At 52.2% G+C, this 21769-nt stretch overlaps 1 protein-coding gene across 1 annotated transcript; it reads right to left on the reverse strand.

The window, feature by feature from the left end:
- Nucleotides 1-1315: 1315 nt before the first annotated feature.
- LOC136354544 (uncharacterized) lies at nt 1316-21379 on the reverse strand. The gene is made up of 4 exons (XM_066306048.1): nt 20774-21379; nt 19937-20227; nt 19223-19807; nt 1316-2425 (listed from the first exon to the last, which is right to left on the reverse strand). The coding sequence occupies exons 1-4, from the start codon at nt 21377-21379 to the stop codon at nt 1316-1318; spliced, it is 2592 nt and encodes an 863-aa protein (XP_066162145.1).
- Nucleotides 21380-21769: the final 390 nt, after the last annotated feature.

Genomic DNA, 21769 nt, shown 5'->3' on the forward strand with positions numbered 1-21769 from the left:
CGGAAGCCAACCAGTTTCAAGATATTTAACAAACGGGGTTCGCGAGTCATTTGGGTCTTCTCCCAACTTCACTTGGTCGATTGCCAAGACCGTCAAACTGTCCACAGGCACACTTGGTGTGTGCAGTACTTCGAAAAATATGCCAGGCAAATGCGGTCCGCCACAAGCAGCAGATTTCGCCAAGGCGTTTGCTTCCTCGTTCTGGCCCCTAGGCAAGTGTTCAACAGTTATGCCGGTGAAGTACTTTTCCATGGTTCGGACAGCCTCTAAATATTTTTTTCATTCCTTCTTCTTTTGCCTCAAAGGATCTATCAACATGGCCTGCCACCAACTTAGAATCGGTTCGGATTAGCAAGCGCTGAACTCCCAGTGCTTTCGCCTTTCTTAGGCCTAGAAGAATGGCTTCGTATTCTGCTGCGTTGTTGGTTGTGTTAAACTGCAGCCTTGCGGCGTACCAAACTGGGATGCGATTCGGCGAAATGAGTATTGCCGCAATGCCTGCCCCCTTGTGCGACCACGAACCGTCGGAGCACATTACCCAGGGTTGTTCGACGGGCTCGGGTTCAGAGGCGAATACTGGTGTCCATTCGGCTACGAAGTCAGTTAGCACTTGAGACTTAACAGCAGTGCGTGCAACAAAATGCAAGTCGAACGGGGATAGCTCTGCCGCCCATTTGCTAAGCCTGCCTGAGATTTCCTTGCCTCGGAGTATTTCGCCCAAGGGGTACTGTGAAGGCACTATTACTTTGTGGGCCTGGAAGTAGTGCTTGAGCTTGCGCGAAGCCATCACCAGGGCGTAAGCGAGCTTTTCCATTTCGATGTATCTTGCCTTCGCCCCTTGCAGTGCTTCGGAGACAAAATAAACCGGTTTCTGGCCGAACTCTGTTTCTTGGACGAGGGCAGCACTGACTGCCACTGGTGAAGCTGCTAAGTATAGCAGCAGTTCGCTTCCTAGTGTTGGGCTTATGAGGGCTGGTGGGCTTTGCAAGTATTGCTTTAGCTCGTCGAATGCTGCTTGGCATTCTGGTGTCCAACTGAACTTTCCCATGCCCCGGAGGGTCTTGAAGAATGGCAGACCTCTTTCGGCCACCTTTGGGAGGAACCGGCTAAGTGCCGTAATTCGGCCTGCAAGCTTTTGTACCTCATGTACACTTGACGGGGGCTTCATTTGCTGAATGGCGTCGATTTTCTCGGGGTTCGCTTCGATGCCTCTTTCGGAAACCAGGAAACCCAGCAACTTGCCCGCGCGAATGCCGAAGACACACTTCTCAGGATTCAGTTTTATGCCCGCTGCGCGCAAGTTGTCGAAGGTCTCCTACAGGTCGGACGCATGATCGAAAGCCTTACGGCTTTTTACAACAATGTCGTCAATGTAAGCTTCCACATTTCGCCCGAACTGGTTGTAAAGGACCTTGTACACTAGTCTGGCGAAGGTTGCTCCGGCGTTCCTCAGGCCGAAAGGCATCCTGAGGTGACAGAAAATGCCCAACAGGGTGATGAATGCTGTTTTCGGGATGTCGGGCGGGTTCATATGGATCTGGTGATAGCTGGAATATGCGTCCAGGAAACTCATGAGTTCGTAGCCAGCTGTTGAATCCACGAGCTGATCAATCCGCGGCAAAGGGAAATCGTCTTTCGGACATGCTTTGTTCAGGTCCGTGAAATCTACACACATGCGCCATTTGCCGTTTGACTTCCGCACCAGTACTGGATTCGCCAGCCACTCTGGGTGGTCAATCTCTTGAATGACCCCAGCCCTGAGTAGTTTTTGGACTTCGGCTTTCGCCGCCTCTTGACGATCGGCGGACATCTTACACAACTTCTGCTTTCTTGGCTTGGCATCCGGCTTGATTGCCAGTTGATGCATGATGAGGTCTGTTGAAACAACCCCCACTTCGTCGGGGCTCCAGGCGAAGATATCAATGTTCTTCTTGAGCACCGCTAGGATGCCCTCAGCTTCTTGTTCGCCCATGCCGTCCCCCAGCGATATGAGCTTTGCGGGGTCGGCATCGTCAATCTGCACTTTTACTATCTTGCTGTGAGGGGTGGGTTTTGGCGCGTGTTTCGGCCGGCTGTGCAATTCGGCTTCGACATTGTGCACAGCCCTGTTGATTATGGCCAGATCGCCTTTTGACGTGGCCGAAGGCTGAAGCCCCTTGACCACTATCACTCCCGCTGGGCCGGGTATCTTGAGCTTGAGATAGTTGTGGTGGGAAATGGCTTCGAACTGGTTCAGGGTCGCACGGCCGAGGATGGCATTGTAGTTGTACGGGATGTCGACGACATCGAACAGTACTTGCTCTTCGCGTCTGTTTTCTCCCGAGCCGAAAGCTATCAGCAAAAGTGCTTGGCCAAGAACTTGAACTGCCTCTCCGCCAAACCCCCGGAGCGACGCTGGTGCTGGTGTAAGAGCTTGGGTGGGCAACTGTCACGCCCAGAAATTCCCGAATAGAATTCCAAGCAGAATGTGCATTAAAATCCCCGTCCAGAACCGGCCGGGGTACACAAACGACAATATCGACATTCAGATCCATGTCTTACAAACATCACAAAAGTCTTACATAAATGCAGCGGAAAGAAAGAAAGACAACAGGAGCTAAGCCTTGACTAGAACTGCAGCGGGAACACCACTCCACAGGCATCCTTTCTACACACTTTGTCCTCACTCCTTAGGCACATGATCTATTCCTTCACACAAGAAACATGTGACCTTCCTTAAAGGGCATGCATCTGAGTAATGGGTATATTCACCACAGCGGCATGTGGGGAGGCATAAACTAGCAGTGTGTCCGACTATCCCACATCTAGCACATGCTTTGAACTTCAACTCTCTTTCCTTGAAACTGTTAAGGGTCGTATCATCATCGTCATCAGTAGAAAACCGTTCTCCTGATTCATCATCTTCGGGTCTGGGCGGACCGTACTTTATGAGATGTCGGGTTAGCTGGCGTGCTCCACGGAAGGTATTTCTTCCTCTCTGACGCTTGGGTATCCTTGCTGCGTCTTCAGGAGTAAATTCTGAACTGGTGATGATCATGGTCCTGCCATGATCAAGTGAATTATTGAGGGAATTAAAAATTTCCTTTAAAAATCATTGGCCAAGAATATTTTGTAATATTCTGTGCCCTAATGCACTCTCCGGAATTTTCCGTGAATTTTCGGAGCTCGAGAAATAGTTTTAATAGCACAAAGATCATTGCATCAATGATCTAAAGTTGTAAAACCACCTAATGTTACCTAATTAAACAACGTAGCATCTACCTAAAATCATACTAGTGATACTATGAGTAGAGTATCCACTAGTTGGGGTTTTGTTTCGATCTAGGGTGAACAAGGTATTAATAACAATAACAATAATAATAAGGTCATCACAAAGGTAAATAGGCATGGCTAAATAAAACAGTGATAACGTGGGAATTTAAATAAAGCGGTAATGCAATAATCTTAAATTAAAATAATTTCATAAACTGGGATTCAATATGTTCAAGAATGATGTTACTTGCCTTGCTCGCTTTCCCAAACGTCGGCTTCAACTTCCACGAAAAGCGGATCTTCCGAAGCTGCAGCGTCTACACGACCAACGGAAAAGAAAAGGCTTTTACTCTAATAAACTCCATATAACAAGATGAAACAAAGCATAAAAATGGGTTCTTGACTTCTTAAGGAAAAATTAGAGACTTGAACGGTCCAATTCCGAATTCAAATGGCCAAGTTATGGCCATTTGAAGTTTATATGCTCTTTAAATGAATATTTGCGAATTTCTTCATTTAAATTTTAATTTAAAAATGGATTTATTGCGTCAGCCGAGGGGAGGGGCGCGCGGACCGGGTCCACAGGAGTGGGGCCCACGCGGCAGCCCCACGGTCCATGGTGGACCGGGCGCACCCGGGCTCACACCGGCCGGCGCCGTGGGACCCACGCGTCAGCCGCACCTAAGGGCGCGGGCGGCTGACAGCCGGGCCCCACGCGGCAGCCGCTCGGTGCGCCCGAAGGCGACCACGCCGGCGCAGCGGCAGGAGGCGGCGCGCCCGCGCCCCTATGGTCGCCGGCGGCGGCCATAGGCACGGCGAAGCGGCGGCCGAGAGAGGGGAGGGAAGGGGGGAAACGAAGCGGCGGTCCACGGCTCACCCCGGGTCGACGGCGACGACGGAAACGGCGGCGGCGCGGCTCGGGTGGACGGGGTCGACGGTGCTCCGGCGGTCGGCGACCGAAACGGAGAGGTGGACGAGGTCGGCGAGGATGCGGCAAAGCCGAAGGAGGCGGCGCCGAGGTGGGAGGTGGTCCGGGGCGACGACGGCGGCGGACCGGAGCTCGACGGCGACGGCGGAGAGAGAGAGCGACGGCGCGAGCTCAATTCCGGCGGGGAGAGAGGGCGGTGAGTGGCGGAAACGGTGGAGGGAGGCACGGGGAGGGTTTATATAGGGTTGGGGGTGAGAGGGGGCGGCCGGAGGAGGGGGAAACGGGCGCGGGAGACCCGGCCGCCATTAATGGCGCCGGCGAGGTTAGGGGAGGAGTTTCCAAACGAATCCGAGGGAGAGAGAGAGGGAAAAATGGGGGGAAAGGGGGAGGGGATCCCAGGGAATATTTCCCCCCTATTGATTGCACGTGGGGAGGACGGGGGCGGCGGGATTCGCGGCGGCGGCGGCGCTAGGGCGCGGGCGAGGCGGCGGGAGCGGCGGGAGGAAGGGGATGACGGGTGGGCCCCACCCGTCAGCGAGGGTGGCAGGCGGGCCCGCCCGTCAGCGGCACGCGTGCGGGGAGGAGGCCGAATGGGCCGCGGGGGGGGAGAGGAGAGAGGGGAAGAGAGATGGGCCGAGCCGGCCCAAGAGGGGGAGGGGGAAAAAAGGACTTTTTAGAGCTTTTCTTTTTATAAAACCATTTTAACTTTGTTTACTTCTTAATAATTATTATTTGTGCTCTGAAAATTCCACTGAAATTTATTTACGCATTTTAGGCTTTTAGGAAATATACAAAAATCCTCCAAGCCTTATTTGACTTTTAACTTTGCACATTTTAATTGTTGGAGGCTTTCACACGGATTTTAATTATTCTAGGCATAATTTAAAGGATATATTTTAGGGTCGTTTTGGGACGCGACAAACCTACCCCCCTTAAACGGAATCTCGACCCCGAGATTCGGAAGAACTGGCGAAGAGATCGGGATGGGCTGCCTTCAGCTCGTCTTCACGCTCCCAAGTAGCTTCTTCTTCGGCGTGGATGCTCCATTGGACCTTGCAAAAACGGATTACCCGGTTCCTGGTCCTGCGCTCCATGGTGTCCAGGATTTTCACTGGCCTCTCCACGTAGGTCAAGTCTTCGCGAACTTCAATTTGCTCTAAGTCGGCCTGCTCAGATGGCACTCGAAGACATTTCTTGAGTTGCGACACATGGAACACATCATGCATGTTGCCCAAGGAGGCGGGCAGCTCCAACTGGTAAGCGACTTCTCCACGCCGAGCAATGATACGGAAAGGACTCACGAACCGAGGTGCGAGCTTCCCTTTCGTCTGAAACCTGTGTACACCTCGCAATGGCGTGACCCGAAGGTACACAAAATCATCCACTGCGAATTCCAGGTTACGGCGACGGTTATTTGCATAACTTTTCTGCCGGGACTGTGCCACCTTTAGATTATCCCGAATGGTTCTGACCTTCGCTTCAGCTTCTCTCAGTATATCAGTCCCGAACACTTGGCTTTCCCCAACTTGGTCCCACAAGAGCGGTGTCCGGCATTTGCACCCATACAACGCTTCATAAGGTGCCATTTGTATACTGGCTTGGTAGCTGTTATTGTAGGAGAACTCGGCATAGGGGAGACTCTTATCCCAGGTCTTCCCGATATCTAGGACACATGCGCGAAGCATATCTTCTAGGATCTGATTTAGACGCTCGGTCTGTCCATCTGTCTGCGGGTGATACGCGGTGCTGAAATTTAATCGGGTACCCAGCTCTTCTTGGAGCTTCTTCCAAAAGTGAGAGGTGAATTGGCTTCCCCTATCAGATACAATTTTCTTAGGAACGCCATGGAGACTCACGATCCTAGCGAAGTAGAGCTCGGCTAGTTTGTTCCCTCCATAGGTGGTCTTCATAGGAATAAACCGAGCTACCTTGGTTAATCGGTCCACAACTACCCATATAGAATCATATCCACCTTGGGTTTTTGGGAGTCCGGTGATGAAATCCATCCCAATTTCATCCCATTTCCATTCTGGTACTTGGAGAGGTTGGAGAAGTCCGGCCGGTCGTTGGTGCTCTGCCTTGACACGCTGGCACACATCACAAAGGGCCACGAACTCTGCAATTTCCCGCTTCATACTAACCCACCAGTATTTCTCCTTCAAGTCTAAGTACATCTTCGTACTGCTAGGGTGGATGGAATAAGGACTTTCGTGAGCTTTCCCAACACCAGACGGAGATGGTGCTGATAGTCTTCCTCTGATTGTGAGTATACCAGAATGTCATCAATGAAAACCACAACAAACTTATCCAAGTATTCCATGAACACTTTGTTCATTAAGTTCATGAAGAAGGCAGGAGCATTGGTTAAACCGAATGACATCACCGTGAATTCATACAGTCCGTATCGCGTGGTGAATGCGGTCTTCGGAATATCTTCTTCACGGATGCGCAACTGGTGATATCCGGAATGAAGATCAATCTTGGAGAATACCGTGGCACCTTTAAGCTGATCGAACAGATCATCGATCCGGGGAAGAGGGTACTTGTTTTTGATGGTGACTTCATTGAGAGCTCTGTAGTCAACGCACATCCTCTTCGTCTTGTCTTTCTTCTCCACAAAAATCACAGGAGCACCCCAGGGGGAAGTACTCGGACGTATGTACCCCTTTTCTTTCAACTCTTCCAACTGTTTCTTAACTTCGGCCAGTTCATTTGCTGCCATACGGTAGGGTCGCTTGTACCGAGGAGTGGTTCCTGGAGCAAGATCTATCCGGAACTCAATCTCTCGCTTGGGCGGCATACCGAGTAGTTCTTCCGGAAACACGTCTCCGAACTCTCTGACGATGGGGATTTCTGACAGTCCTATCTGATGAAGTTCTGAACTACTGACAGAGGTTGGGGGTGCAAAGAAAACAACCGGTTGTTCCGGCCCTCGGTACAGAGTGACAGTGCGTCTTGCACAATCCACTAATCCTTGGAATTGAGCCAACCAATTCATCCCAAGGATCACATCCAAGTTCTTGGTGTCTAGGAGAATCAGATCCGAGGGAAAAGGAATTCCTTGAATTTCTATAGGGACGGTAGGGCTATAATACTTTGCTGTCATAACCCCTCCAGGGGTGGTGATGAGCAGAGGGTTCCTAAGCCTTTCTACCCCCAACTGATTTCTCCCCACGAATGGCACAGATATAAACGAGTGGGAAGCTCCAGAGTCGAACAAAATGGTAGCAGGGATGGAATGAATGAGGAACGTACCAACGATGACGTCTGGAGTTGTCAGCACGTCCTCGGCCGTCACGTGGTTCACACGACCCCGAATGACATCCTTACCACCGTTGTTGGAGCGGGGAGGCGCTTGGCCTTGCTGGCGCCTCGGCTTTGGGCATTTATCCGCAAAGTGCCCAGGCTCGAAGCAGTTGAAGCACAGACGCTGCGGACCTTGAACGTCCCTGCGGCCTTGACCAGACTGCGCGGCTGGCGTAGGAGGACGGGGCGCACAGGTCCCTTGCTGGCTCTGCTGTTGCTGCGGCTGTGGGACGCGCACCACGAATTGAGGTCGGGGCGCGGAGCGTGGTTGCTGCTGCTGCTGCGAGGACGATCCCCCTGGATAGGGATTGGTGTAGCGGATCCTTTGGTTAGCTCCCTGTTGATTGCGGAAATTCGCCAAGCGGCGCTTGTGCGACTCCAGTTCCTTGTGCTTGGCTTCCAAGCGGATGCTCTTGTCCACCAGACGTTGGAAATCCGGATAGTCACCGGAGACTAGACGCACGGACAGCTCAGGGTCCATTCCTGCCAAGAACTTCTTCTGCCTTTCCTCATCTTCCCGTACATCCTCCGGGGCGTACCGGGCCAGGTTGTTGAACTCATGCAAATACTCCATCACGGAGCGGTTGCCTTGCTTCAACTCCCGGAATTCCCTTTTCTTAAGGGCCATGACTCCGGCGGGCACATGGGTTCTCCGGAAGGCGGCGGTGAAGCGGGCCCAAGTAATAGGCTGTCCCTCTGGCTGCGTAGCCTGGAAATGGTCCCACCATAGAGATGCGGGCCCCTGCAGTTGGTGGGCGGCGAAGATGACTTTCTCCTCATCGCTGCACTGCACGGTGTCTAGCTTTTTCCCCACGGCATGCAACCAATCCAACACATCCACGGGGTTGTTGGAGCTAGAGAAGGTAGGTGGACGGATGCGGAGGAACTCGGCGAGTTTAGAGTGTTGTGGGGGTGGTGGTGGAGCATTCTGTTGTGGCGGATTTTGGAGGTGGTGGAGGAAAGCAGTCATCATGTTGGCCTGCTGGGCGAGGATTTGGGTGAGAATGGCGTTGGTGTCTGGTGGTGGTGGTGGAGGCGGAGGAGGAGGTGGAGGTGGGCTGCCATGGTTGTTGTGGTTGCTGCCTTCGGGTTGGTTGCCATCACCGGTGTTAGCACTTCTCCTGGTCGTCACCATCTGAAAACCCCACACAGAACCAGCAAACAGAGAGAGCTGACAATTAAAGCTAACCACCCACGACTACCATAATTCTTGAATTTATTACTGCTATTAAATTGGTTCATTAAAGTTCAAGTTGCTTCAGCAAATAAAATAAAGACAGGCTCCGACACAGTTATACCACACACCGGCATAACCATGCCCCACACGACTCCAACAAGAAGACAAACGAGAAAGAACACACGCGCAAGCCTACTAACTGCTCGTCTACCGCTGCGACGGGCCAGGACAGAAGGTGAGCAACAGTGCATCCTCCGTGCTACCAACGCCGGAGGCTTCCCCCTCCTGAGGAACCACGGGCGCGGGCTCGGCACGAGGGGTCTCAACGAAGCAAGTCCACGCCAGGGACTGACGAACAAGCTCAGGCCTGGAGGTGCTCTTGCGGGCGGTGATCTTCTGGCTGCGGCAGACGCGGCGGCGCTTGGGGCGACAGACCTCTCCATGGGCGATCTTGAGCTGATGCAGCTGCGCCTCCACTGCGTCTAGGTCCTTCTTCAGCTGCAGATTCTCCTGACGCAGCTCCAGGATCTTCATGCTATTCTCGACCATCCCACGGCGCACCATCTGATGGAAGTCGATACGAGCCGCGTCGTACGCCTCCACCATGCGCGCCAGATGCATGATGGTAGCGTCATCCTCCGAGCTAGCATCCCGGAAGGTGGCGTAGTCGCGGGCTCCTCCGCAGCGAGGGTGGTAGCGGTAGGGTGAGTGCTGCAACTCGTACGGGTAGCGCTGGTGAAGAGTGCCGATGGCGAGGAGAGCGGCGTTCTGGCAAGCGGCGGAGAAAGAATCTCCACCCGCGGTGACTGCCAACGAAGTCCTCTCGGGTGAGCCCGTGAGGATCACCGCAGTAACCTCCCAAGCAGCGTGGGGCTCTGCATCGTCACCCTCCTGCTCCGGGAGCTGCCTGCCCTAGTAGTCCACTCCATGCGGATACCCCAAGACAACGCACATGCCCCGCAGCTCCAAAACGAAACCAGTCAGGTCCAGACCACGACGGTTGATGCTGCCGGCCATCTACAAACAAAAACAAGAAGAAAAGCAACATTTTAAAGGTCAGATTTTGGCGATAAATGAAGCAGCAGGACAGAGAGAGACTAGAGGATTTTCACAATTAAGACAGGATTTTTATTTTTGAAAATATTGCTAAGGCTTGGGATCTAAGGCTCGTCCTACGGTCAAGGGGGCTCTGATACCAACTTGTCACGACCGGAATTAACCCAACGGGCGTTCCATACGTGCGTGCATTATTCCTTGTCCCAGGAGGCAAGGTACACCAAAAGTTGATACAGTTCAGAGTTCAACAAGCGGAAGCGTAAATAGTTAATTTATTACATGGGCAGCGAAGGCCCAGCACACACAAAGACAAACGAGAAACAACGGAAGACTAGGGCGACGACCACAGGCGCTTGACGGCAGGCACGAGCTAGACACCAAAGCCTTCATCTTCCTGAGGCCCCTCTTCTGGGTTTGGGAAAAATTGAGCAAGACTGAGTACAACCACCGTACTCAACAAGACACACCCACAAGTGCAGAATAAATGCAAGGGAGTACAAGGGAGTTACAATATAAAGGGTTAGGGTTTGCAGTAAACAGCATTATAAGACACTTAGTTGCTCAAATCTATTTTGTAAACACGATTCTAGAACTATACAATATTATTAATCAAGGCCGTGAACCCACACGAACCTGCCTTAACCCAAGGCCTACGATGATTTAGACCGACCTGGCAACCCGACCCTGGGTCCCAGCTCGTCCCAAGCCAACCCAGGCCAACCATTCCTCCTTTTAGTTGTTAAGCAGGTTTTAAGAATGAAAACACTAACTTGGGTACATTGCTCGGCTTGCCCATAACCGAGGGCGCGGCTATTCGAATAGGTTATACTCTGATCAGAGGTGTACATCTTTACCCACAAGACACATCTTCCTCACGTGTAACCACGTGCCACATACCACCACGGTATACAGACGGAAGACGTGACATAGTTTCCAACCCATCCTAGCCATAGACAAGAGTACCGACCCAATCCCACCTACGGCCGGAACCCCCGGGACAGGTAGGCAGGACTGAGCCCCTAGCAGCAGGACACCGGCCCTGTGCCATGACATCTCGACTACCGGGCCGCAGCTCGTGTAGCCTTCATTTGTCCTAGAGATGTCCATCGACCCCCGACTTCATCCATCTCCATCCGTGTACTTTTGTTTATAACCAGACTGAGCCACAAACTAAACCTTACCCACTAGACATGTGGAAGTACGGTAGTGCTTTGCAACAGAGGCCCGAAGACCGGTCCTTATATGGCCGAGGTGCTACTATCAAAACCATGCACCCCGAGCCCAGCCTAAAACCATTTTCAGGATTTTGAATAGAGGGGAATGTGTGAATCCAATTCCACAATAATTCAACAATTCTAGTGTGTCCAGGTGATGAGAATATCCCAAAGTCTAAAGTTGTAAAACCACCTAATGTTACCTAATTAAACAGCGTAGCATCTACCTAAAATCATACTAGTGATACCATGAGTAGAGTATCCACTAGTTGGGGTTTTGTTTCGATCTAGGGTGAACAAGGTATTAATAACAATAACAATAATAATAAGGTCATAACAAAGGTAAATAGGCATGGCTAAATAAAACAATGATAACGTGGGAATTTAAATAAAGCGGTAATGCAATAATCTTAAATTAAAATAATTTCATAAACTGGGATTCAATATGTTCAAGGATGATGTGACTTGCCTTGCTCGCTTTCCCAAACGTCGGCTTCAACTTCCACGAAAAGCGGATCTTCCGAAGCTGCAGCGTCTACACGAACAACGGAAAAGAAAAGGCTTTTACTCTAATAAACTCCATATAACAAGCTGAAACAAAGCATAAAAATGGGTTCTTGACTTCTTAAGGAAAAATTAGAGACTTGAACGGTCCAATTCCGAATTCAAATGGCCAAGTTATGGCCATTTGAAGTTTATATGCTCTTTAAATGAATATTTGCGAATTTCTTCATTTAAATTTTAATTTAAAAATGGATTTATTGCGTCAGCCGAGGGGAGGGGCGCGCGGACCGGGTCCATGGGAGTGGGGCCCACGCGGCAGCCCCACGGTCCACGGTGGACCGGGCGCACCCGGGCTCACACCGGCCGGCGCCGTGGGTCCCACGCGTCAGCCGCACCTAAGGGCGCGGGCGGCTGACAGCCGGGCCCCACGCGGCAGCCGCTCGGTGCGCCCGAAGGCGACCACGCCGGCGCAGCGGCGGGAGGCGGTGCGCCCGCGCCCCTATGGTCGCCGGCGGCGGCCATAGGCACGGTGGAGCGGCGGCCGAGAGAGGGGAGGGAAGGGGGGAAACGAAGCGGCGGTCCACGGCTCACCCCGGGTCGACGGCGACGACGGAAACGGCGACCGGAGCGGAGGAAGGCGGCGGCGCGGCTCGGGTGGATGGGGTCGACGGTGCTCCGGCGGTCGGCGACCGAAACGAAGAGGTGGACGAGGTCGGCGAGGATGCGGCGAAGCCGAAGGAGGCGGCGCCGAGGTGGGAGGTGGTCCGGGGCGACGACGGCGGCGGACCGGAGCTCGACGGCGACGGCGGAGAGAGAGAGCGACGGCGCGAGCTCGATTCCGGCGGGGAGAGAGGGCGGTGAGTGGCGGAAACGGTGGAGGGAGGCACAGGGAGGGTTTAGATAGGGTTGGGGGTGAGAGGGGGGGGCCGGAGGAGGGGGAAACGGGCGCGGGAGACTCGGCCGCCATTAATGGCGCCGGCGAGGTTAGGGGAGGAGTTTCCAAACGAATCCGAGGGAGAGAGAGAGGGAAAAATGGGGGGAAAGGGGGAGGGGATCCTGGGGAATATTTCCCCCCTATTGATTGCACGCGGGGAGGACGGGGGTGGCGGGATTCGCGGCGGCGGCGGCGCTAGGGCGCGGGCAAGGCGGCGGGAGCGGCGGGAGGAAGGGGATGACGGGTGGGCCCCACCCGTCAGTGAGGGTGGCGGGCGGGGCCGCCCGTCAGCGGCACGCGCGCGGGGAGGAGGCCGAATGGGCCGCGGGAGGGGAGAGGAGAGAGGGGAAGAGAGATGGGCCGAGCCGGCCCAAGAGGGGGAGGGGGGAAAAAGGACTTTTTAGAGCTTTTCTTTTTATAAAACCATTTTAACTTTGTTTACTTCTTAATAATTATTATTTGTGCTCTGAAAATTCCATTAAAATTTATTTACGCATTTTAGGCTTTTAGGAAATATACAAAAATCCTCCAAGCCTTATTTGACTTTTAACTTTGCACATTTTAATTGTTGGAGGCTTTCACACGGATTTTAATTATTCTAGGCATAATTTAAAGGATATATTTTAGGGTCGTTTTGGGACGCGACACCCGGCCACCGCTTCCTCTCCTCCGGGAACCACTGAAATCGCCCTCTCTGTGCCCCGGTCGTCCCGGTCACCGTCCGCCGCCTTGCGCCCGTGGTACGCCGCCGGACCACCGTTGCCTCCCCGAGGAGCCCGCCGCCGGCTTCCCCGTTGTAGTCTCGCCGTCACCGCCCTTGGTGAGCATCCCTCCTCTCCTCCCCGTGCCGTCGCCGGCCGTCGTCGCCGATGGCCGCGCTGCCACGCGCCATCGCTCGGCTGGGGCGGCCTGAGCCGTGCCGTGCCCCAGCCGCGCCGATCCGGGCCGTCGGTTCCCGTGGACCGGTGGTGGACCGCCTCGGTGGTCCCGGTCCACGGTGGACCGGCGCCCTTGTGTCGCTGACCGGTGGGGCCCGCTTGCCGGCGCCGCCTCTCCCCCATGATGACGTCAGCATCCCCTTTTCCTTTGGAAGAATAATTATTAATCGCGTCATAAATCGTATTTAATTCTAGAAATTCATATAAATGGCTCAAAACTTCTAAAATTCATATCTAATTCATTCGAACTCCGAATTGGGCCATTCAAATTGCAAAATTCATCTAAAATTGAGTCTACATGTTTGTTTAGTTTTTATGTACTGTTTCCTTGGTTTTTATTAGAGTTTTTCCTCGTTTTGCGTGCCAGCGTGTAGTTCCCGTCGTTTCGGAAGATCGCGGTCGCAAGGATAAGAGTTCGGAAGATTGTTTGAAGAAGCAAGGCAAGTCACACATTCCCCTTGAGCATGTTGATCCCAATTTACAAATGTTTTACTGTTTGCAAATAAATATGCATGTTTTGCTAATTACATGGGATCCGGGTATTACCTATTTGCTCGCTTGTGTCATGTTTACTTGATATCTGTTCTTTGTCAACCATGGGTAATAAATCACCTAGCGTATGTTACTTATGTGACCTAGCTAGAACTATATGCTTAGCCATGCTTAATTACCACTAGCTCAGTCGATGGGATAATTGCAGTATTAGACATTCTAGTATCTTGTTGAGCTGCGTGCTCGAGACATCTGGCGATCCTAGCGGGGCTTCAGCTCCACTCCATAGGCAAAACTCAACTGGGGTCTGAGCCTTGGTCTTCCAACATCATCTTCAGCTCAGAAGCACTACACTTCTGAAAAGGGGGAATAATAGCAAGGCTGAGTACCACCACCGTACTCAGCAGGCCACACCAACGATGCAGACGTGCAAGGGGACTCAAGAATGACTTGTGGCTATTTGCATAAAGGCGGTTGTAAAACAATTTGTTGAGCAAAACAGTAAAACTGTTGAATAATTAAGGGAAATTAGATCTCCACTGATCAACGCTACACCACGTTGAACAGGCCCAACCAACCCACCTATACTACAGTGTATTGGGTTGATTTATTAAGATGGGACTAATCACAGTGAATCTGGTTGACCGCCCATAACCGCGGGCACGGCTATTCGAATAGTTTTACTCTAATCAGAGGTGTACAACTGTACCCACAAGACACAGCCCCACGACACGTTTCCGTGCGCCGACATGCCACCACGACATACCGGAAAGAGGCCGTGACAGGACCCTTCGCATAACCCCCTCTAACCAAGCACACCACACCTCAGGTTTCACCCCTACTCCTCGCAAGGCAGCGGGCAGTCCCCTCTCGTGCCTAGGTGAATCCGGAAGCCGCAGAAGCCGTCGCAGGGCCCATCCAAACTCCATCACGCCCACCCTTGCCTGGATGCGTCGGCTAGAGGAAAGCTACGTTACAAGCCCAGCCGTTGCCCACGCTGGCTTGTGGTAAGTACGATAAGTTCTTCCAGGGCATCCCGCGAACCGGTCCTTAACTGCCATGGGTGCGACCAGCAAAACCATGCACCCACAGCCCACCATGTGATTTATTTTAATTAACCAACACCAAAGCGGTGGCACTAATCCAACAATGCCATTAGGACCAACAGTCTAAACATTAATAAGATTTTCCCCATTGTGCACTAGTTGAACTAAGCATGGCTAAGCAATCCCTAGTCCAATCTCTAGTCATGTTATAACCCCAAGCTGACAAAGAGACATGGTACAACACTAGCATGGCTATGACAATAGGTAAACACCCCATAGAAACATTATAAAACAATGCAGTATTTGAAAGAAAACAATAGAGCATTTGCAATATAGGATCAACATGTTCAAGTGACAAGCATGACTTGCCTTGCTCTGCTGCTGGAGGAACCTCGGCGACTATTTCGAAGTACACCGGAGCGTCGGAGGAACCAGAATCTAGCGACATACAAGGCAAACATTGCAAAAAGGCTATAAGACTACTGCAACAGGGAACAAAACCATTTTTAATGGATTCTACACATTTTTCTTGATTTACTGAGACTTGAATGGGCTTAAACGGAGCTCGGATGAATTAGTTATGAATTTTAGAAGATTCACTGTGTTTTATTACTATAAAAGAAAAACCTTAAATCATTCATTGCGCAATAAATCCCAGGGCTGACGTCAGCACGGGGGAGGAGGCGCGGCGCCGACATGCGGGGCCCACCGGTCAGCGACTCAAGGGGGAGGGCGGTTCACCGCGGACCGGGACCACGCGGGTGGTCCACCGCCGGTCCACCGGACCGACGGCCCAGATCGCCCTCGGGGTCGATCGGATGGGCGGCGGCGACCCGGCTCGGCTTGGCTCAAGGCCGGCCTACCGGCCGCGGCGATGATGACGGCGCGCGCGCGCAAACGCGTTGCCGGCGACGGCATCTGGCGGCGGAGGCGACGGCGCAAAGGCGACGCGAAGGCGGCGGCACTAAGCGGCGGCTAGGAAGGAGAGGGAGGGGAATGGATGGGAGAGGAAACCTCACCGAGGGTGGCCGGCGCGGAGGAAGACGACGGCGAATGGCGACGGCTAGCCACGGGAGGACGACGGGAACCGGCGGACGGGTTTCGGGGTGCCCTAAGGAAGGAAGAGAGAGAGATTAGAGAGAGGGAGATGAACCACGGCGACCGGCATTCATAGCCGAAGGTGGCGGTAGGGGTTGAACTCACCGGAGCGCGAGGGGATGCGAATTCCGGCGACGAAACTCGAGTGGAGTGACATGAAGATACACGTAATCTCCTGCCTCAAAAGTGAGCTCCCTTCGGGGGTTATCCGCGTAGCTCTTCTGTCGAGACTGGGCAATCCTCAACCTTTCCCTGATGATTCTGACTTTCTCTTCTGCTTCCGCTAATACCTCTGTCCCGAATAGTTGACGCTCGCCTGTCTGATCCCAGAAGAGAGGTGTGTGGCACTTCCGGCCGTATAAAGCTTCAAACGGTGCCATCTGTAGACTGGCCTGGTAGTTGTTGTTGTACGAGAATTCCGCATATGGCAAGTTTTTGTCCCAAGCTCCACCAAAATCAAGAGCGCAAGCTCTCAACATATCTTCCCAGATTTGATTGACTCGCTCGGTCTGACCATCAGTTTGCGGGTGATAGGCCGTGCTGAAATTTAAACGGGTCCCCAATTCTTCCTGCAGCTTCTGCCAGAATTTTGAGGTGAACTGACTCCCTCGATCAGATACAATCTTTTTGGGTACTCCATGTAGACACATGATTCTCGAGAGGTAGAGCTCCGCCAACCTTTTGCCCGTATACGTGGTATGTACTGGTATGAAGTGAGCAACCTTAGTGAGTCGATCCACGACTACCCAGATTGAATCCTGACCCGATGATGTCCGGAGCAGTCCTGTTATAAAGTCCATTCCAATCTCCTCCTATTTCCATTCCGGGATTTGAAGAGGTTGGAGCAAACCTGCTGGTCTTTGGTGCTCTGCCTTCACTCGTTGGCAAACATCGCAGAGTGCGACGAATTCAGCTATTTCTCTCGTCATGCTGACCCACCAAAACTTTTCTTTGAGGTCTTGATACATTTTGGTGCTGCCTGGATGAATGGAGTACTGGGTCTGATGAGCCTCGGTGAGTATCAGATCCTTCAGTTCCTTGTCGTCAGGTACACACAATCTTTCTCCCAACCAGATTATGCCGTGTTCATCTTCGTGGAAATCCCGGGCTTTTCCGACTCTCATGTTCTTTTTCAGCTCTGCTATTTCAGAATCATTTACTTGAGCTGCTCTGACTTGATCCACGAGCGTAGGCCGTGCCTCCAGAGCGGCTACGAACCCGTGTTCAACAATTCCCACGTTGAGATGCTCAAACTCCTGCCGCAATTCCTCACACATGCCCTCGATGCATAGGGCAGTGCAGTAACTTTTCCTGCTTAATGCGTCTGCCACCACATTGGCTTTACCCGGGTGGTAGTGAATGCTGATGTCATAGTCTTTGATTAGTTCCAACCATCTTCGTTGTCGGAGATTTAGGTCCGGTTGGGTGAAGATGTATTTCAGACTCTTATGGTCCGTATATACTTCGCAGCGGTTGCCAATCAGATAGTGCCTCCAGATCTTCAAAGCATGAACCACTGCTGCCAATTCCAGGTCATGAGTTGGATAATTCCCTTCGTGTGGACGCAACTGCCGCGAGACATACGCAACCACTCTGCCCTCTTGCATTAGGACACATCCAAGTCCGTGACGACATGCATCGCAATAGACTTGGAAGTGTTTCATTTGGTCGGGCAGAATCAAAACTAGTGCGGATACTAATTTCTTCTTGAGCTCCTCAAAACTCTTATCGCACTCAGCTGTCCATTTAAACTTCTCATCTTTCTTAAGCAGCTGAGTCATGGGTCGGGCGATCCTGGAGAAGTTTTCGATGAATCGGCGGTAATAACCTGCAAGTCCAAGAAAACTTCAAATCTGCGACACGGTCTTCGGTGGGGTCCATTTGGTAACTGACTCTACGTTCGATGGATCAACTGCCACACCCTGAGCTGTAATGACATGGCCCAGAAATTTGACCTCTGTTAACCAGAAGTGAACTTGGCGTATAGCTGGTGCTCCTTCAACTTCTCGAGTACCAGACGGAGATGTTGCTCATGTTCTTCTTCGGACTTTGAATAGATAAGTATGTCGTCGATGAATACCACAACAAACTTGTCCAGAAATTCCATGAACACTTTGTTCATCAGATTCATGAAGAATGCGGGTGCATTGGTAAGTCCGAAAGACATAACCGTGCACTCATATAGCCCGTACCGAGTGGTGAAGGCCGTCTTTGGAATATCCTCTTCCCGAATTCTCAACTGGTGGTAGCCTGATCGCAGATCTATCTTAGAAAACACTTTAGCTCCTTTCAGTTGATCAAACAAATCATCGATTCACGGCAAAGGATATTTGTTCTTGATTGTGACCTCGTTTAGTGCGCGGTAATCAACGCACATCCCCTTCGTCTTATCCTTTTTCTCCACAAAAATGACCGGAGCACCCCAAGGTGAAGTACTTGGTCGAATGTAACCTTTCTGCAGCTGCTCATCAACCTGCTTCTTGACCTCTGCTAGTTCGTTGGCCGCCATTCTGTACGGTCTCTTGTAAATTGGAGCGATTCCCGGTGCCAAGTCAATCCGGAATTCAATCTCTCTCTTGGGTGGCATGGTAGTAAGGTCTTCGGGGAACATTTCTGGATACTCGCAGACTATGGGTATATCTTCCAATTTCCTCAAATTCTTCTCCACGGTGTCCACTGGGATTTCCGCCTCAATCTGATTCAAAGAGATCCCTTGCTTTGGTGAGTCTGGTGATTTGTACACTACTGTTTCTCCCTTCTCGTTGGTCAAGGTGACTGTGCGATTCGAACAATCGATGACTCCCTTAAACTTGGTCAGCCAATCCATCCCAAGAATGACATCTAGGTCTTTGGATTCGAGAAGAATGAGGTTGGCTAGAAATGGTGATCTTTGAATTTCTATTGTTATAGAAGGGCTGAATTGAACCGAAGTGGAGCTATTCCCTGGGGTATGAACCCGCATTGGTGTGCTAAGTTCCTCTCTTATTAACCCATGCATCCCGACAAACTTCTTTGAAATGAACGAATGCGTTGCACCAGAATCAAAAAGTACTGTTGCAGGGATTGAGTTAACAGGAAACGTACCCAGTACAACCTCTGGTGCTGCTTGTGCCTCCTTCGCAGATGCGTGGTTGACACGAGCCTGGATAAACCTTGGCCCGGCACGCCTAGGCTTCGGGCATTTGTCAGCGAAGTGGCCAAGCTCGCCACAGTTGAAGCAGGACCCTGGTTTTGCTCCAGTCTCCTCCTTGGCTTGCGCGGACGGGCCTGACTGTGCCGGTGCCATTGGTGGGAGCGGAGCTGCACCGCGGTTGGGCTGACCTCCATGGTGGTTCTGACTGCCACTTGCGCCCTGGGGAAAGTTGCTAGGGTTGAACGGGCGGTACTGGCGGACGATCATGGTGGTAGGTCCACCCTGCTGCTCGGGAGCGAAGCGCGGCCTCTGGTGACTTCCCTGAGGTGCCCTGAACTGAGCGGCCTTCCTCTTCCTGTCCATCTTGTTGCGTTGATCCTCCTGACGGATTGTCTTGTCTACCAGCCTTTCGAAATCGGCGTAATCTCCAGATATCAACTGGTTGGTTAGCTCATCATCCAGACCTGCTAGGAATTTTTCCTGCTTCTCGGCGTCAGTACGGACATCCTCCGGTGCATATCGCGCGAGGTGATTGAACTCATGGAGATACTCCGTCACCGTCCTGTTGCCTTGGTGCAGTGCTCGGAATTCTCTCTTCTTTTGTGCCACGACCCCATCTGGCACCTGCGCCTTCCTGAAGCTATGACAGAACTCTGCCCAAGTGACTTCAGTGCCTGGCGGGCGGGTGGCCATGTGATTGTCCCACCAAGCTGACGCAGGACCTTGAAGCTGGTGTGTGGCGAAAGCAACCTTCTCCTGATCATTGCACTGCAGGAGATTCAGCTTCTTCTCTATGGCATGGAGCCAGTCATTCGCCTCCATAGGGTTGGTGGTGCTGGAGAAAGTAGGTGGCCTGACACGTAGAAACTCTGGCAATTTGGACTGAGGGGGAGGGGGACCAAACTGCTGATGCTGCTGTTCGGCATGCTGCAGCATCCGCTGGTGCATCTGCTGGTGCTGCTGCTGCATCTGCTGCATCATGGCTGCCATCATTTGAGTCTGATGTGCCATCACTTGGGCTAGCGTCGGATTCTCGGGAAGTGGTGGCGGACCATTGTCGGAATTGCTGTTGGGATGCACACCCTCAGTGCGCTCTTCGCCGTTGCTGCCCTCGCCTGTTGCGCGGCTACCATTCCTGGTGTAGACCATCTGGAGGAAAAGCAGACGGGGAAAAGAAGAAAAAAAAAAGAGGCTCAAGAACTAAGCTTTATTATATAGGAATTTAAACTGCAATTGTTCTGATCTGAATTAAAACACTTAAAAAGCAAGCAAAAATCCTTATTAAGACAGCCATATCATAGGCACATGATATCGACCGTCGACTGACCCACAAGCAAGCAACCTAAACACACAAACTAACAAACAAATGCTAGACAGTCGATAAACTAATGGAAAACGAGCCTAATGCTCGGAATGGCTCCTGCGGTCGGTGGAGTCGAGGGCGTCCTCCTGCTCGTCACCAGGTCCCTCTGAGCGACTCCTGGAGCCTGGCAGATAAGTCTCGCCGCTGCCCGGCTCTGAGCCACTGGAGCTACTGCTGCTGAGATCGTGGCTGCCACTGGGAGTAGCAGGCAACCAACCTCCGTTGCCACTGGCTGGACCCCTGGCGGCTGATGCTGGAGCGAAGGAGAGAGCGGACGCGGGAGCTGACACGTGAACGGGAGCTGGAGCTGGTACTGGAGCTGCAGGAACTACCGGAGCTGCGGGCAGAACTGGAGGTGCTGCGGGAGTTGCTGATGGAGGTGGGTTCCTGGGCGCAAGCTGGATGCGCACGGGTGCAGTCGTCGTCTTGTGGGGCGTAGTGCGGATCCGGACTCCTTCTGGCGCGGGAAGACCCTTTAACTGAGCCTTCTCCCTCTTCAGGCGCGCTATCTCGTCCTTCAGAGCGACGATCCTCATGAGCTTCCCATCATTCAAGGCCTTGGACGCCTTGTGCAAGTCCGAGTGCATCCTATCCAATCCCCTCATCACAGCACACATGTGACCAAAGGTAGTGTCGTTCTCGCTGGCTGTCGGACGGAAAGTACTGACATCATCACTGCTAGCTCGACGAGGGTGAAATCGGTACGCCGTGTCGTGGAAGATGTAGTTGTGGCGCTCCCGTAGTCTGGCCATCATCAGGTATGCTGCCTCCTGACAGGCGTGATCTGCTGTGCCTCCGGATGCCTCAACCACCATATTAGCTAGGCAGGTACCCACGTAGCCGTGGACCTCCAGGCGAACACGGTGAGGAAGCTCGCCACTGAGCGGTGGAACAGTCGTGTGCTCTGGCGCGTTGGGGTAGCCCACCACCAGCGTCATACGTGCCAACTCTGCCACAAAGTCAATCATGCCTTCTCCGCGGTGGTTGGGTGGGTGGCCGGCCATCTAGAGAAGACAAAGGAGTAGAATCAATGCATGCTCAAATCCAAATTTAAATAAAGCAATAAAGGACTCAAATAAGAGAATCGAATAAGAGCGAAATTTTATGCATAGATCATTTTGCATGAGAGCGAATAAATAAGACAGACTTACATAACGGTAAAATATTGGGGAAATTAGATACATACTAATAGTAACAGTAAGAGCATAAATACCTTGCAACCCATGTTCCTGAGCTAGGACCTAATGCATTTCACCCATCAAATCCCAACTGACTGACGAATAAATCTCAATAGTTTTACTAAAACCCTAGACTGACTTGTTTTGACA

This window comes from Oryza sativa, chromosome 12 (assembly GCF_034140825.1).
Source record: "Oryza sativa Japonica Group chromosome 12, ASM3414082v1".
NCBI classification, from domain to species: Eukaryota; Viridiplantae; Streptophyta; class Magnoliopsida; order Poales; family Poaceae; genus Oryza; species Oryza sativa.